We start from the raw sequence: 19,587 nt of genomic DNA on the forward strand, positions 1-19,587 counted from the left end.
GAAAATTATGTCCGGTATTGTAAAATTAGTATCGTGAGTGGACCGAAGATTTTTATCTTGTCCGGACACCCTTCTCTACAGGCCAATCATGGAACGTTATCAGTCCACTTCAGGCCTCCAATAAGCTGGGACATGAACTCACCCTGAGCGATGAAATTTATCTCTTAACTACAGAAAATTACAAACATTATGCCCACAGCAGGATTCGAACCAGCGGCGATGCTTGACTAGTTTGGTGTGCCAACAGGTACACTTCGTCATGAGCACTCTTATGTAAAATAAGCACGCTCTTGATGAAGTGTACCTATCGGCACACCAAACTAGTCGAGCATTTGTAGGATTAATAGTTTTTTTATGTTTTCGTCATGTGGTCCTTACCTTCTACCGGGTTTTTGAAGATACTCAACACGTTCGTACCAATGGAATGCTCTCACACAAATAAGCGAAATTTTTATCGGGCCTGGCTCTCGAGATCCAAACCACGTGGTGTCACATCTTCCATCGGTCCTAGTTAGCGTCCACGTCACTTGCTTCAAGAACATGCCCGCGTGCGTAATTACGGTGGAGAACGAAATGTTAATTGCTTAATTAGGTGGCACGAGACATGGGAGGACTTCCAAGGTGCAGTGCAGTGGCTGTAAGGAGAGACAAAGGTTTAAGTGAAGAGCGTGAAAGTGAAACGTCAAAGGTCCCCTAAACTGTGCCCTCTTCCGAATGCGTTAACAGATAGTTCGTTGGGCACGTCTGTTTATTGAATGCTAAGTTAATAGAACACAAGAATGGTGGCGACGAATAAGAAAAGTGTTGCAAGCCGCCACTGAATCCTTGACGTCAAATAATTGAACTCAAGATGTTGTGGGTAATTATTCTTTCCGCACTGGATGTCACAACTGGAAACTTGTTTACCAAATCAGTAAGAATTTGGATCTCTTAATGCATTAATTGATATTTTGACTTAAAAAATAAATTTATGCAATAATCTGCTCCTTCCACAGTAAATATCATCACACCCAATTCGTGCTGTTTTAGTGTGTCAAGGTACGACACTCCTGCCACCTGTGACACTGTGCTGTTTCCTATGATAAAATTGTAAATAAATTGTAGATTTTTTTTTATTTCTTTTACCATAGAGTTACATATGTAGAATGTAATTAATTTTTAGAGAAATATATTTTGGAATTCTAAATTATTTGCAAACTTGGAAATGTTGCTGTATTTCTTGGATGTTTTCGTAATAGACATTTTCAAATATTCTTAACTATAAAAATGTTTGTAGGACCGCCACGGCGGAACTCGAGCTCATAAGGAGTCCAAAAAAAAAAAAAAGTGTAACATTATTAAATAATATTTGCATTTTAATTTTTCTTTCTCATATTTCATGTCTCTTATGTGGTTTAATGTTTTAGTTTGTCAAACATTTGCCAGAAGATTAGTTCGTTTACGTTAAAATCGTTTAGCACTGAAGTTAACAGTGTGTTGAAGGTGATATTTTCCTTGAAGGGTTTTGTTGTTGACAGATTCCTTTTGTGAAGGTAAAGTATAGATTTCAATAAATACGTCCAGTGACACTCCCAATACTGGAAGCCCAAATAGGAAATTATATCGGTTCTCACTTATAGAAGACAACTCGGTATTGTATACATTTAAAACTGGCTGAAAGCAAAAACACTGTTACTGCGTATAGATATATATCCTATTGACTTTTTCTCTATTTTAAGCTGTAAATTTTCAGTTGCCTTTCATAATTTGAATAACAAAGATATGTTTAAGGTTTGAACCACAAAAATCATAAAAAATAAAATAAAATCCCGGGGAGACTTAGAATCACACCTATATTAAAAAATGGACTAATTCGTTCTCCAACTTGTTAATGAGATCCCAGGACAGAAGCACTTGAAGAAATTATGTCAGGACTGTCACCTATATAGTTCCCTAATGGTCTACATTTATGATTTCTTCTGAAGAAGTGGTTTCCTGGCTGTACTAATGCATGGAATATACAGTTATATATATATATATATATATATATATATATATATATAATCAATTTTAGTTATTTAAAATGTAAGTATATAATTTGAATCGAATTACCCACATTTCACATTGGTAGTTCAAGAATTATCCATGCGAAATATAGACAAATTTTCTATATTTTCATTTTCTCTCATCTAAAGATGTTTAGACTAAGACTTGCTTCCAGTCTAAACACAAAGCGCGCACATAACACAACGAACAACACCGAAATTTCTGTGACACTTCAAGAAAACGTTCCTGTCATAAATAGATGTAAATGTTTTCCGCTTTGCAGACACTTCCTTCGGCAAAATAGCCTTAATTATTTCTTTAGCCAATCAGAACACAGAATGACTCCCAGTAATTTTAGAATCTTTCTTTCTTATGGGCCTGCTTTTCATGTTGGTCTTCCATTTTCATGGTAATTTTCGTCGCTTCGTTGCAGTTTTATTTTTAAATGCTTCATCTACAGTTAACATTTGAAAACCTTTGTGTTAATTTAGTTATCACGTTGTCTACAGTAGATGAAAAATAAAAAAAGGAGAAAGGTAATTACTACTGGAAATGAGTAATTTCAGTTATTTAAGTGTATAATTTGAATTTTTAAAGGTCTACCTATTTCATTTTTAGTTTTTTTTCTATTTTTTGAAAATCTGTACCGGTATTTCATGGATTCTTTAGATTACCATCGCATTTAGCATTCAGGTAATTTTCATCGCTTAGTGTTAAACTCCCGTCCTGTTTAGTAGAAGCCTTACGTGGCTCTTGAAAAACAAATCCCTGGATTAGGGCTAGATTTGATTGTAAACCTAACGTTTAAAACCTTGCAATGGATGGATGGGCGAAATTTGACATAAAAATGGAGCCAAAAGCTATTCAGGTTTATAATTAGTCTGTTGTTGGAGTATGGGCGTTGAATCTCTTGCTTGTAAGCCATTAAAAGACGAAGCAGTGATACTGATACTTATTTCCATTTTTGCCGTGGGCTTCCATGATCACACTCGCTTACTCTCAAGTGCTAGCCTATGAAAGTATGGCATTTACAGTTAACCGAATGTTTAATGCTATAATATGGGCTCAAATGGACTAAACTGCTACAATGTGTTATTATTCTCCTAACTATTATCTTTTATATACCTCGAGGGCTCCTCCACCTATTCACCAACCCTTGGAGTTCGCGCAAATAGATGACGCGTCCCTTGATGTTTTTCATTGGTAAATATAAGGTGCGTTTTAGAATCGCGTTCCTTTATAGTGAGGCATTCATTATCAAAAATTTGAACCACGAGCCATTTTTCGCTTATGTCCTTGACGCATAATTTTCTTATATCTAATTTAGTAATTAAAAACGATGTGATTGTAATTGAAAGGACTCAGCTGATTTTGACATAGCTCTTAAATACCACATTTCATTAAATTTTCCATTCAGTGTAGAATTATTAATATCGTTTCAAATCGTTTTGGTTTGGAACTCCATAAATTATTTAAATTCATATATTTTGAACAACCCATGTAACTCCTTCCAAATATGTTCGAGATGACTTTTGTTTGTGAGAAGATAAAGTGGAGGCGAAGTATTGAGAAATCACCGATGCGGTAATTAAGGTGCAAGATTTTTTTTTCCTCTATATATTTGACTTAGATTAAATCGACAGCTTAACCTCTCCTCGCCTTATCAATAATAATTGTTTATTTTTATTTCTGCGTAAGATTTAAACCCAAAACATAATATCAATCAATCCACATATTCAGAAAACTGTTATATAATATACATCTTAACTAAATTATTCTCCAGTCATCAGAGCTACTTAATTCTTTCTTAAAGTCCCATAAATTCATCACTTCTGTAATGCTTTGAAGACCAGTCCGCATATTTTTAATCGTAGCATTAAATTAACTTTAGATATTTGTTCTCTCTTCTTCGTTCTTTTATTATGACCTTATATTAATCTAGTTTGGGCAACGACAAGAAATTCTAGCTATCAAGTATATGTCCTTATTAACTTCGTGAACCCTCAATTCTCTTGGCATATATTAAAGAAAACCCCCTGTGAGTGGTGTGAGCCTGACCAGAGACTTGTATTACGGTTTTATAATTTCCTTTATTCTACAAGTGAAGCTTATTTTAATGCAACCTGCTAAGCTTTACTAATTTTCTTGAAAAGTAGTAAAATACAATAAAAGAATTAATTATTTCTAAATCCGATCCATTCACATATGCCTACGTATTCACAATAAATGTTAAACCTTACTTCTCCGTACACTTCCAAACTTTTAATATCATCTTGTAAAGAACTGGCGTTAAATATTCGAACCTTAATCCTTTTGAATATATTATACAAGTTCCTAACACTGAACCCTGGGGCATCTCCCTCCTAACAGTCTCCTGGAAAAATACTTTCCGCGAACAAAATTCCTACCCATTCGCTGATCATCAATACCTGTTTGGTTCATGTTAATTAAAAGTTCATGTGTAGAATAGTATCATGACGTTTGCTAGAATCCAAATTTGTACTGTTTCCCTTGTGACTTCATCATAAAAAGTAACGGGAAAAAAAGTCAAGATTCGTCGCACTACTGATATATATATATTCGTACTTTTTAGATTTGTATTTTCCCATATAGTTGAATTAAACGCCCTGATATTTGATTAGCCTTCAGGGATTGTTCTTATACTTCATCCTATGTTATATTTTTACTGTTCACAGTTATTCCTGGGTATTTGAATTTCATTACTTGTTTTGTTATTTTTCCTTCCATTTAGTTCTAATTTATTTCTCATTGGTTCTTTTGCAATTGCCATGGTTTTTGATTTCCCTGTTGATATTTGCATGTTAAAACTGCTGCATTTCGATCGGTTGGAGTAGGAATAATTGTTTTTGGAGATGTAGATGATGTAATGTCACCTCTTTCTTCGAGAATATGATTATGTTGTGAAAGAAATACATCCCGACTGACTGCAAATTTATTATGCAGATAAATTGACTGCGGAATCAACTTAGTAAATTATGCAATATATTCTAGGACTTCTCTCTCCCCCATCTCTTCTCTTAGTCTTAATTTCCATTCCAAAGTCAGATGATCACTATCTCATAGGAGTTCTGGTAACTGATGTCCCTTCCATCCGTTATTCTTCCGAAGCTGTATGAAATCCAAGATCCTGTGCATTTTAGTAGGTTCACATACATCTGATTTCAGACAGTAAATTTTTGCGGCAATTTATTGATAGCTATCTGTTGTATTTTTCAGCTGTTTCATCATCGTTCTAGCGAATATCCTATATATTAAAATCTCTGTTATACCAGGTCTATAACATTATTATAGACCTGGTAATTAAATCAATATAATGACATGCTCCTGCCATGCAACTATACAGACTCCATACTTAAGTGCCACGCTATCTCGAACTTCTATCCAGAATATAATAAGGAATAACACGTCTCTTCTGACAGCAATATTATTATGCATTTTGATACCAAGGAACCTCTTGAAGCCACAACTCAGAAGTCTTTGCAGTATGTTGCTTCATTTCTCCAGTTAATAATTTTAAACATAAACGTATTCTTTGAGCCTTAGCATATAAGAACTCTACCATTCAAAGTACATTTTGAATTGACTTTCTCTCTACTGTTAATAGTGTAATTATTATTTGGCATATCTTTCACCCCCACTAATTCTAGTCACTTATATATTTCCCGTAGTTTTCCTTCTAAACTAAATCCAGTTATTAATAAACCTCGTAAATGAAATGAAGCCAAAGTTATATGCAGCACTTACCTCACAGTCCATATGGCTGTCGTTGCTCTGACCATCGATTCCTCAATGTCAAATATGGACATTGTATTATTAAAATTAACATTTTAGCTTTGATTAACCAGAATGCCAAAAATCCTGTAGTCTTAAATATCCATAGTTATAAATCATTTGTTCCCTCTTGCATAGACACATCACAATTATTATACAAGAATATACTCTAGTAACATTCTTGTGATCTGAGCTATAAATATTCACTACCAGTAATTATCTTGCAGAAAGTCAAGCAAGAGATCCATCCTGCTTCTTAGAATCCTCTTCTCCATTGGATTGATCCTCCAAAAGTTAGCTGTTTGTCTGTAATTATCTACCCTTGATTAGCTGGAATACTTCTCTACGAAATCGCCCTCTCCTCAATCTATTGGTTCTTTCTCTCGAGCTGATAGATTCAGTAGAACAATTTCCCCATCTACGTGATCTGTCAAGAGCTAATTAATAGGATAACCTTCAATGACTTCCACAAAGTTTATCTTTCGTACACCTCACTATTCCAGACTTATTTGTTACTGTCTGCAGTATTTGATTTAATTCATCTGTTTCAAAGCAATGTTTACAAATAAACCTAACATTACCTTCGCCACTAATTAGAAACTTAATCTTCTTCTGAGACTCCTGTTTGTCTGGGATAATCAGTGTTTGTTGCGTAATCGGATTTCATTCAGCACGTGCAAACATATTTGTTTGTACAAAGTGTGGCCATTTGGTGTATAGATGAAGTAATTTCTGTTTAGTTTGTTTTATATTTTTTTAGCAGCGATATTCCCTGTATTTGTGACCAAGATATAACAGCCTTTTCATAGATATTATGTTACTGTATGGTTCTTCTCTTCGATACTTGTGTGATAGCTTAATGATGGAAGAGAAACTTTCCTATTTAAGCCAGTACCTTGTTCGATGCTTACTGAACATTGCCTAAGGCCTGCAGCTGATGTTTAGAAATAGCAAGTGTATCATGCTTCCCCCATTCTTCACCATTCCAAAAAGCTTTAAACCAGTATCTGTTGTACTTTCGAGTTACAATTAAATTTTTGGTTTCAAGATTCCATGATTTGTCATTCTTTAAAATAATCCGAGCAAATAAAGTGAATAAAAAAGCACGAACTCATAGTATTATTCTTTAAATTTAATCTCCTTTGATTTTCAAGGGGATTAACCATCCAAACGGTGCTTTTTTTTTTTTTTTTTTTTTAGGATACCAAACATGGAAATTACTTAAACCGCGGTCCAAACTTTGGATGGATGAGAAAATTTCAAATTTAATTTCTTGGTCGTCCTCATTCAGCCAACGTAACCATGGAAGCATAGTTACGTTGGCTTGAATGAAATTTAACAAATTGTCATGATACAAAAGAATAGTAGAACACCTGAAGGCTGCTGTTCGCAGTGAATTGCGAATAGCAGCTTTCATTTTCTCATTAAACATAGTAGAATGTGTTCTCTGTTGACGGCCTATTGTTCCTCATGATGTTCCAGAATCGACCAGTTCGTATCTCAACTCATCGTCTAATGCCCTTTACGGTTCAGCCAACCCTTGCTCCTCCCCTTCTGAAATTTTCTGTCCATCTTCCATATCCTACGTTTTTGATTTGACTTATACTCTTCATTGTATTGTGCGAACATTCTTCTGTACATCGTGGAGAATTTAACATTTTTTTTTTTTTCCAATGATGCCCCTTTGGTTGGAAAGACGTGGGTTCGAATCCTTTGTGTGTGTGTGTGTGTGTGTGTGTGTGTGTGTGTGTGTGTGTGTGTGTGTGTGTGTGTGTGTGTGTGTGTGTGTGTGTGTAATATAATATAAATATATAATATAACATGATTCTGGAACATATAATTCTGAAACAAACATTAAGAACAACACAATTTAGTACGGAAAGAAGTATGCTTGGTATCACAAGATTGGATCACAAAAGGAATACATGGATAGGAAATCAAACCAAAGTCTCTGACATCATAGGAAGAGTGCAACATCTGAAGTGGCAATGGGCTGGGCATATTGCTCGAAGACAAGATCAACGATGGACCAAAGAAGTGCTGGGATTCCACGAGAGGAAAAACGACCACGACGCCGACCTAAATCACGGTGGATTGATGATATCATCAGATTTGCAGGAGTGACATGGGAAAAGAGAGCCATGGACAGACAGTTTTGGAGTAATCTTGGAAAGGCCTTCATCCAGCAGTGGATCGACAACGGCTGATGATGATGATGATGATGATATAATATAAAGCAACAATTGACTAGCTTGATATTCTCTTTCGTTCAAAACACTTCTCTCCTGCTCAATTCAACATCTTAAAGTCCCAAAACATTTCTAAGAATTCTCGATTGTATACTGAAGAGGGCAGAACGCGTATTAGATGATCCCCTCGCTCACAGACTCCCTCTAGTCACTTTCTCGTATGCTTGAGTCCTTTTTTTTTTGGTACTTTTATGAGTATTTCTCCGCCACAACTTAAAAAAATGCACTTACTATCCTGTCAGATTTGTCCAGTATAAGCTTAACAATTTGTCTCCACAAATACAAATATTCTGATGTAACTCGTATTATTAACCACTTAAAAAAAAATTCTAATTGATAATGGACGATATTGTTTTCGTTGGCTTAGTTTTGATTGATTACCAGAGATGATCACTGTGGGATTTCTCAATATGAAGACGGAGAGGACCCACAGTTTAAGATAGCTGAGCTTAACAGTTGACAGTGATAATAATAATAATCGATTACGTGTAGTAAATATCTCTTTCCGGCATAGAAAAAGCGCCTAACAAATTTCCAGAGCTAAATCTTTGCTGTATAATATGATTGCGCCTTTGTTGTTCTTAGACCCTCGTGCATGTAAATCCGACATTGTAGGTACTCGCCTTTCAAACGTTCTACTACAGTGTCACGTCTTCAAGGAGTGTATCCGGAGGCGGTTCCTGTCTCTGGCCAAAGGGGTGGCTGCGAATGAAGCAAGCTATACTTACTGCCAGGCTGATAAAATAATCAACTCTGCAAACTGATTGTTACAACTTGCCGTAATGTACTCGACTATGTAAACGACAGGTGGGATGGCATTGCAGAACTACAATTTTCAAACAATTAGTGATTTAATCAACCCTTTCCTGTTTGCATTTTTAATCGCTTGTTTTTATTATTTATTTAATAAATAAAATTGACTGGCTAATGATCTCGGTAAGCACATGCAGAACATCATTCTTCTTAGAGTGTGAAGTGTAAGCGGCCGTTTACAAAGTCATCAGAAATAATATAAAAACCTCTTTAAGGAGACTGTAGAATAAAAACTTAGTTTTATCTTTAATATTTACTTTATTTCTTTGTATTGCATTTACTCAAACCGTCTATTAACACCAGCCATTCTCGAATGATGGCATTGTGTTTTGCAATTTTATATACACCCCCCCCCCCTCATGGAATTACGACAGTTAGGAGTTGTGTGGGATCACACAACTGGTAAAATGCAGCTTTCTTTTACTCATTTAGGATGCGTGAGTGCATGGCGAAAAGAACGTAAATATGAAAATTACAAAATACCAATAATCTGTGCTTAAACCTAACCTGGTACAAAGTTTATCATGTACCAGCTATACCCACATACCTTGGTATTATATTTTGCATATGTGTTATGAATTAAATTATGTTACAATAGTATGAAAGATGTATGCATTGTTACAATTAAACCAGAAAAAAATCAGCAAAGATTAATAGGTGATATTATTTATGCAAAACAAAATATACCTTATTGAAATATAAATGAAGACATAATGAAAGAATTAAACCAAGAGAAAATCAATAAAGAAATATAAACACAGTTGAATGGAGCATGTTAACAAAATGCTAATAGGACGATTGCCCAAAGGGGGCTGAATTGAGGACATTTATGATGATTCAAAATCGTATGCTGTAGTATTGTGCCAGGCAAGGACGTTTTATATGAATAACTGAATTGAAAATGATGTTATAGTTGGACAGTAAATTTATTCGATATATAAGTAGTAAAAAAAGACTGCAATATCTCCGTTATTAGATCGTATTATATTCTAGAAACTTGCAAGAAGATTAGCCAAAAGTTATTGATTTTGTTTGTGGTGAATTCTTTTACCGAGCTCTGCAGATTACTAAAAGTAATTCGAATGAAATATCTTCTGATTATTGCAAACAAAAAATTTCGAAGTAGAGTAAAAGTTACAAACGTGATGATTTCTTTAAAAATTTTTTTTTTTATTTATTTATTTCTCGTATTTTTATGTTTTATTAATCGTCCATTCCTGTATTATGGACTACACTCGTTTCTTAAACTACAGAAACGTGATATTATAAAGTTGTTGCACTGCTGGTTGTTTAACTTGTTTTTTCAGATGTTATCTGAAAAGTAAAATTCTTTTTTTACGAGGTACTGACAGGCTTCGTGTCGTCTTTAATCGTTCTGACTAATGATGTGTAAACACTGAATCGAACAGTTCATTAATTCATTCCACACTTGTTCACTTAGGTTAAAGTCTGATCTCTGACCCATCATTCTCAGAAGTCATTTAAAAAAGAAAGTGGGGGGGGGCATCTCTTTGACACACACACTCACTTGCGGACAATGACACTACAATATTGCCAGTGCCCTTTACTTGAAAAGACCCTAGATTCGATTCTAATTAGTGTTCTAAGTCATATTTGCTATGGAAAATGAGTAAGCCAGTCTCATACGGAGGCTGATGAATTTTGTGCTTCCAGCATCTAATTTTTTTTTTTTCTATAACATGCGAATAGGCCAAAAAAAAAAAAAAACGTGCACTTTACAATATAACACACTCGTATCTTAGCATTAGTTTCGTTGGCGTAATCTAAATAACAGCTGGCACTTACAGATCTATAAACCATATCTGTTGATGGTCTCTTCATTTCTGATAGTAAGCACTATTGATGGTCATTTGTTCGTTTATTTTAATACCATGAAGGCTCGATCACCAAGGTATTGGGCTTTCTTGTCCTCATTGGCTAAAAGGATAGTATCTCCACTGTGGGTTCGACTGTCACTGTAGCCCGGATGTTTGTTTTTGGATGTCGTTAGGTGGTAGATAAATTTCAATGCGCTGTGTGGGGCCACCCCATTTACTGGATTCTGAAGTGGCTTAAAAAAAAAGACTCTTCGACTTCTAAAGCAAAGTATCGCCTCATGGACTGAATTATCTTTGTGTCATTTAGAGTGAATTATTGAAAAAGGCAGTTATGTTGGAGAAGATTGAGGGCATGAGAAGGAGAGGAAGACTGCCAAAGAGTTGGATGGACAACATAAAGGAACTTGCAATTACTGGAAGAAAAGAAAAAGAGGCCGAGTGGGATGGAGTGCCTTTGTTCACAAGATCACCAAGAGTCAAAAACGACTGGATGGCATATAAACATAAAATTACGAATGGAAGTTGACCCCCACACAGTATGACAATATATACAGATTTATATATATATATATATATAATCTGCGTGTAATACATAGACATCTATAGAGCATTGTGTTTTTTTAAATAAGTGTACTAAAAATGATCATTTTTTTCTGCTGTCTGGTAGAGATTCACGGTTTAGTTAGCTGAACGATAATCAGCTTGTAATATAGTTAGAAATATGGAAAAAAGTTCATGTTGCTTATATTATTCCTAATAGTGAAAACTATACTAACCTACATCATTACGTTAAGAATCTGTTTTAACAAAGGAAAATTTTGCACATTTGTATCTACTATGCACAAATTAGGAAAAGTTTGGCTTTATTTTCAAATAGATATTTGAGATTCTTTAATCGTTTTGCTGCTTGAAAATGTTAAATTGTTGTTGATCTATTTCTCCCCCCCCCTCCCTCTCCATTTTTTTAGTGTCTTTTGAAATAATCAAATATTCCAGGCGAATGCATGCTGTATGAAGAAAATTGTTTGTTGACGGCGTCTTTCACTGTTTTTTATTATTTAGATGTATTATTGATTTTTAAAAATTAAGTCCCTTTGGAATTAACAAATCGTTTAGTTGGAAATGAATTGTAATTAAAGTTTTGATTATTCTCACGTTAACATTCAAAGTATGGGGTTTTATCGATACAATAACCCTAAGGAAAGGGTTATTGTATCGATGAAAACTTTTATTGATATTTCAATTTCTGTACTCGTTTAATGTAGGTGTCGCTGTGTTCAAAATGTGATGCGAATTATGATTTAATCCTGGAGACAAAAATTCATGACATTTTTAACCGTTTTTTTTTTTTTTTTTTTTTTTTTTTTTTTTTGAAGGATCATTTGACGAGATCGGTTTGGGGAAAAGTTGGAACCGCTAGGGATGTTATCATTTACAACCGTCCCATCTTGTAAAGGTCACTGGCAGGTCGATGATACGCTAGTACTCGTGCTGGCGTCACCCCGACAGGCCTCCCGGTCACTGATACCTACCTTATGCTTTGCGCCTAGCGGCGAACACGTGTCCCCTTCGATACCCTCTAGCTCCGCTGGCCTGTGACCTTCATGAGCGGCACACACTCACAGACACACGCCTTTACATCGTTGCAATGGACAAACCACTTTCGACCGTCCTCGGCATGAATGTCGCCACTGTCCGTCACGTGTCACACGACTCACAATCATTATGACCTTTACAGCGCTGCTTGACCATTTCTCTGTCCTATAAGGCGTACAGAATTTCTATGCACAGAAGTCAAACGGGAATCAATTTTGAGATGCCAACAAGTTGTCCCCATTCACAACCTCTTTTAATCACGCACGAAGTCGACATCGATTCATCTTTAGAAATTATAGCGCGAATCTTAATTGGTGTCATATGACATCATAATATAAATCAAGAATATCGAATTGCTTCAGAAATGGTCGGATGGTAATTTTAGTCTTGTGGGCAATTGCTAATCAGATAAGAAAGAAACAAACTATTTGCTGAATGATAAAATTGGCCGTATTATAAAATGAACATCAAATTCGTCAGCTTCTTCGTTTCATAAATCTTAGGATGGGTCGAGTCTCCCCCATTGAATGTAGATTTACAATTCCCCCTCCCCCAACCCTTGCTGTCTTTTTATTTCTCAGAAGTTCGAGAATCTGTTTTTTGTCTACTCAAATTCGTAGATCCATAACTTGAGATTGGTTTGAAGCTGTTCTGTATTGCTAGTTTGGTGCTTTAGAATTTTTGTTCTACCAAATTGGCTTATTATACCTTTATTGGGCCACCTTAAAGTAATCATTGATATCAATTGTCATAATATCTCCCATTTTAATAACTCTTGGGAATTTTACTTCCGAGTAATTAATGTTTTGATTTATATATATTTAACTGAGTCCGTTGAGACTGTGTCATCACGACTAATGACCGTTCGCTATGATTGAAACGCCCTGTCAAATGAATATAGTCCTCTTAAGAATACCCTAATGAAAGCAAAAATATTTGTTTATGAAGCTGGTGTCTTCAGGTATAGTTTAACACATAAGCTTACTTGTGATAATTCAAGTTTTTAAGACTTCAAATTTAGCTGCTTCTGCTGAATGTGATATTATATACTTAACTGTATTGAAATAAAAAAAAGGCTTAGCATTTAGACTGTACAATATATATCCTTGTATATATGACAAAAAAAAATGCACATTCAGCTACCAGGTAACAAAAAAAAAACAAAAAAGAGAGAAAGAAAGAAAGCTTTGTTTGCTATGGCCAAATCTAGCATTAATACAGGCAAGGACATTTCAACTGAAAGTAAACCAGCTGGTCTCATTCGAAGGTGAAGGGCTTTTCCCTTTCGTAAACTCGAATTTTTACTTAAACTGGATTTTAACATACGTACTACGCTGTCCTCGTAGCCTTAATTTCTTGTAATTCTAAAAGCCTTGTCCTTAAGCAGTTTATTCCTACTTCCTCTATATACTGTCAGCTAGCTTAAATGCAGTCTACACTCTTCATCAGCAGGCTGTGGATGAAAGTCTCGTATGGGCATGGATGTGTCCCCCCAGGGTATGGAAGGGGCCCCACCCTGCTCGTTGGTAGCTTAAAATGGCTTGAAAAAGTTAGAAGTTTGATCTCAAGAGCAGGGTATAAAACAAAAATAGTTGCTCTGATGATAAAGAATTCTCTCTCTCACACACACACAGTTTGAAACTGAAATTAATAAAAGCAATCCTAGTCCTCCACTGTTTGTATTTACTTTAGTCAGATGTTTATTTTATATATTTTTTATATACTTTGAATAATCAATGCATCATACTAGACGTTTAGTGCACGCCATTGTAGAAGGTGTGCACTAAACTATCTATCACTAAACTTCTATCATCAATGATAGAAGATAGTTCTCATCTGTAGTTCTTTGATGCCAGTATCCTTCATTCCAGTTTTTCAATTGACATATCCTATAGTCAATTTCAAAAAAAAAAAAAAAAAAAAAAACTGCCAATATCTTAAATGCTTATTTTTTACCATTAACCGTCTGTTAGCGAAAAGCTATTGACAGACACAGTATTCCGATTCTGTAAGAAGATGATGCACGAATATCTTTCAAAAGATGAGGTAGTAAGCTCTGTTTTATTGAGGACTTTATTCTAACATAGATGCATGTATACCAAAAGCCTATTTTGTGAATGAATTTTCCACACAAGGCCATTAAAGATTACGAATTTGTCTCACCGTGACATAGGTATGTATTCCGACCTAGTTGAAATCGTTGAGTTTAAGAAATGACAATGAGTACATCACCGTTAGTTGCAAATGGCTTGCCAACGAGATGTTCAATTACTGATCCAAAGTGAGGGAAATCACGCTCTGATAGTCAAGATTTCATATGATATCCTGAATGATGCTTAGTCATGTAATACTACCCAGCGCAGTGTTTAAACTCTTGCTCAATGTCACTCAGTTTAATACATCGGCGTTCTCTGATTAAGGTATCTGTGCGACAAACATTGTGGTTTTTCATAACCATGCTTGAACGCTGGGGTTATTGTTCGTCATTGTAATGCCTTTGCTTAGCCAGAACATTTATTTTGCTTTACTCCATATCGAAACCTATTTCTTTTAACGCGCAGAATATCGGATCATGCGTCGCCCCTGTACGTGTAATCATCTCTTCATTTCCTGATCCGGCAACTGGTGATGCAGCCATATGAAGCCGTCTTTTATTGACGATAACATAACCGCTGTTTTCACTTATTCATCCTTTTCTCACGAAAGATAAGTTTTATCGTGCAATATGCTGTTATATTTTTGAAACACCATTATATGGATGGAATGCCATTATAATAATTAGATCTGGTTCTTCAATGCTAATTGGAGACAGCTCAACGAATCCATTTATCCTGCATTGAAAGAAAAAGATCTAATCAGATTTTCTGCAACTAAAACATATTTCTATATTATTTTGATGCAGTCAAGAGAACAGACATCACTTCTTGGATTAGCTTCCAACGTCTTCGTGGCGTAATCTTAGTTCATCTACAGATTGATTGGGCCTCATAACTTCTATTCTAGACATCCTTTGTAAATTCCGAATCTATCTGAATAATATTTCCATATTTCTGTTAGTGAGCCTAAAATCTCTGAAATAATTGATTCTGCTCAGAACGGAGTATTTCGACTAACCAATGATCCTCTCATCCCGTTCTTTTCACTTCGCCTTTTATGCAGGTGTTTTCATGATCGCTGTTTAACAGTCAACTTGGCATCTTCGTTATTCCTCCAATCAAAATATGAAAATACGAATTGCAATTAATCATTATATCCACACATCAACTTCATACTCACCGAATCATCTTCTTTTTCACGTGGATTGTTATGCATCCTCCTGAAAAAACATTCATTTTTTTTTTTTAAATTCTCTACAAAATTTCAGGTATGTTTTTCATTCAATATTCTGTTTAATAACAAAATTTAATTAGCGAGTGTATACATTTAATCCGGTCATGTACTTAAGATTATAAAAATGATTTACACCAAATAGAAAATGCAGCTGTTTAACTCTGAGACTTCTGAAGTGAAAATAAAAAGAGGAGTTAGATAAGGTTGAATCCTTTCAGCAAATTTATGTAATATCTATAGTGAGACAGTGATGAAAAAGATTGAAAAACAAGAATTAGTATCAATGGTATAAAATACAACAATCTTATATATGCTGATGATACCATTCTAATAGCAGAAAACAGAAACAAATTAATCAAATTACTGCAGCTACTAATTGAAAAAGGTAAAGAATTTGGATTAGATATTAATGCAAAAAAGGCCAAATTTATGAAAATCTCAAAAGAAAGCAGATCCGAGCCAGAAATATTCATAAACAATATGAAAATTGAACATACAATAGAATACAAATATTTAGACACCTACTTTTACTGCAGATGGAAAGCAAGATAAAGAAATAAAAATAAGAACAGCCATAGCTAAAGATGCCTTCTAGAAAAATAAAGATCTGCTCAGAAGTTCTATGGGTATCGAGACAAAGAAAAGAATGATAAGATTAGTGTGGACAGTTTTCCCATATGGAAGTGAGACCCGGATATTCAAGAAGAGAGTAAGACAACAGATAATGGCCTTTGAAATGTGGTGCTATAAGAGAACTCTGAAAATCTCATGGACAGAACACGTGACAAATACAGATGTTCTACAGAGATCTTTATTACCGGAAATGATCCAGAGAAAGATGAGATTGGCAGAACATGTACTGAGAGGTTCAGCTGGAGAGAGGATACTAACAGTTTTAGAAGGAAAAATTATAGAAAAAGGATCAAGAGGTAAAAAACGAAGGACATGGTTTGAAGATATAAGATCATGGACAAGATCACATGGCTATATGCAGAAACAAAAAGGAAAGCCACCAACAGAGAGAACTGGATGGACATGGTGCTGCACCCTCTCACTGAGGAAGCTACATCGAGAGATGCATTTAATTCGAAACCTTGTAAGCATAGGTTTACAAGGGATCAGTTCCTTCTCTTACATAATGTTTAGGCCTTTTCTTTTATTAATATTAATCTTGGAGCTACGTGGAAATAATTTTCAGAAATTCAAAAGCTTTAGAATTTTATTCAATTTGACCTTTAGAATTCGTACTAAACTTTTTCGAGTCCAGCCGAAAAACCTCACGATCATATTATCTTCGCGTAGCTCTGTTGTAGCAGATTCGATTTCTAATTGCAATCAGAAATCATTGTCTTCTCTGTGGTTCCATCCAAGTATATTTTTACGAATTCTCAATAATGCTAATGGTATGATCCTGCGCACGCGTAGTCTGTTACGCATGGTGAGTATTCTGCATATCGGAATTGCCTATTCTTCTGCGCTTATATATATATTTAAATAGAAGATTGAATATATTTTTAGTAGATATCATGTAAAATATGATGTATTATATTTGCAGTGTTTTTTCTTCATGTTTTATTGCTTGTTATTATTTTTAGTTATCTTATTTGTTATGTTAAATAAATGCAATATTTATATTTTTATATAAATTTATATAAACTACATTTATAAACTTGTAATAATATAATAACCTAATATATGAATATAGTATTTATGCATTCTCATTACATGCCACATAATAGGCGGGATTTGATTAACTCGGCGAAATTATTTGCGGCAATCCCTTGATATACGTGACAAGAGTTTTGATTAACGCGCCTTTAACCCTGCCGAGCTTGCATCTGATCTGACAGATACATGCAAAATGTTTAATATAAATATTCTTACACAATTCATTGTATAGCTTGGAGGTCATGAGTAGCTGTACATTCATACGAGTGATATTCCGCACTGTTTTTTGTTGTCAGTTTGATTTAACACATGTTATGTAAAGGTTTGTGATATTTGACAGTAAATTGTATCTGAGAGATACCGCGACCTCCGCTGTCAGTATAGTATGGTTAATTTTTTTTTTTATTCTTTGTTCAATAATTTTTAGATTGCAACTGAAAATAAATAAACCATCATGTATTACTGAAATAGAGAGCCAAAGGCTTATTTATCATATATGTCCTCTAGGAGATGTGCTTTACATTATGGAAAATACTAAGGAAAGTGATCTGGAGCTTACTCCACCTTTACGATGAGTTGCCCATAAGGTTGCTTATGCTTGCATTCGCGGAAACTTTTAGTTTCTATATTCGGCTATGAAATAATGTTGTATTCAATATCCACTTAATTTGTACCATCATGCATTATATTTGCAGTGTTTTTTCTTTGTTTTATTGCTTGTTCGCCGAGGTCTGGAGAGTCATTTTGCTTATTATCGTAGAATTTATGCCGATAAGAAAAATACTAAAACTGTTCAAACCGCTCTTGATAACTTCTTTTGATAAAAAAAAAATTGCAGTAATTAATGTAGGTACAAGTATTTATTAAACATTTACTTTGCATTCACTTTTGATCTTTCCTAAAAGAGTACCATATAAAACGAATTATTAATACAGTATTCGATCATGGACGAATTGTAATTTTTTACCATTGATTATTAGATTTGATTAACGCAATTTTGATATACGCGGTAATATCGAGGGATTAATTAACCGCGTTAATCGAGGGATACCTGTATATCTTTAATCCTAACGAATACGTTAAGAGTAATGATATATGTACGTTCTAAGATCGATTATAGAGAGATAGGAAGAAATATCTTCAGTATAGAGCATTTCATTAGCCCTAATTATTAACAGTTAATATTTGTACTAATTTATTTTGCAGAGATATAAAAGTTGATTTTACATGCTGCATTCCCCCAAGTTAAAAATTGCTTATAGAATAAAAATAAAACCCACTTCACTTTTACACGAGAACCCCATTTTTTTTTTACCTTGCGTAACTCTTAATTTAACTATAAAAACTGCTGTGGTGATTCTAAGACGATCGTTGAGTATGTAATATGATTACGATTTTTTTTTTTTTTTTCCCCATCAGGATTTACTAGAAGCGGCCGATCGGAGGAAGAGACAGCTAGATAGTTTGGAGTCGATGTTACAGCACTTAAAAACGGGAGGAATGCTTACAGACCTACCAGACAGCGAACGGTGAGTATGCTTACAGATTTTTCACCGAGTTCCTTTGTTCTTTAATCTCACCAGAGTAGTTTCATCCAAAGTCTCAGTACTAGTGATTGTTTCTAACCACTTAACAAAAGTCTGGACATTTAGCAGACATTGCTTGTCAATCCCTTTGTTTAGATTGCACTCCTCAATGATCGAGTATCTCTGCCATTGTCAAGAAACTAAAGATGTTGATAGCGTGCTAGGAAGTGGATTTAGAGGCTTTTAAAAGACGTCAGCCTCACCTGAAGAAACATCGTGAGGTCGTCTTTTATGAGGTAATCCCGTTTTAATTAAAATAGCACCAGTTGCATGCGTTCGACCATTATTCTTTCGTTTTCTCAGTCTTTCACGAATGACAGTTGTACCTGGTCGTGTTTCAAATATTCTTTTCACATCTCTCCGATGTGATCACTCCGAGCTCTGTCTCGTATCTAGCGGTGTTATATGTACCTTTGACCCTCCCCACCCTCAAAGACAAACCAACAAAAAAACCTTGGTGAGTCACTGCTATATAGCTAGCCGTCGAGTTTTTTTTTCCCGAGGGGCGTGACAGTGTCGTGCTAAGCGAGTATCTCTTTCGTTTTTTCTGTGGTTTGAGGGGAACATACCTCTCCTGTCTTCCCACGTCAGTCATCTGACTAACCCGTCAGACTTCGTGTCATTTCCTCAGTGTCCACTTCGTGTGCGATCACCCTTGTCAGCACCTGACTAGAAAGAGGAACACTGTGT

General features: G+C 35.0%; 1 protein-coding gene across 1 annotated transcript in view; it reads left to right on the forward strand.

Moving 5' to 3' along the window:
- Nucleotides 1-19,587, forward strand: part of MESR6 (misexpression suppressor of ras 6) — a 388,255-nt gene that overhangs the window by 289,656 nt on the left and 79,012 nt on the right. The window contains exon 5 of the mRNA XM_090397939.1: nucleotides 18,731-18,840. Within this exon, the coding sequence (XP_090254065.1) occupies nucleotides 18,731-18,840 (110 nt within the window). The remainder of the gene's footprint in view (nucleotides 1-18,730; nucleotides 18,841-19,587) is intronic.

Source organism: Typopeltis vanoorti, chromosome 9, assembly GCF_054136105.1.
Source record: "Typopeltis vanoorti isolate ZY-2024b chromosome 9, IOZ_Tvanoo_1.0, whole genome shotgun sequence".
Classification (NCBI taxonomy): Eukaryota; Metazoa; Arthropoda; class Arachnida; order Uropygi; family Thelyphonidae; genus Typopeltis; species Typopeltis vanoorti.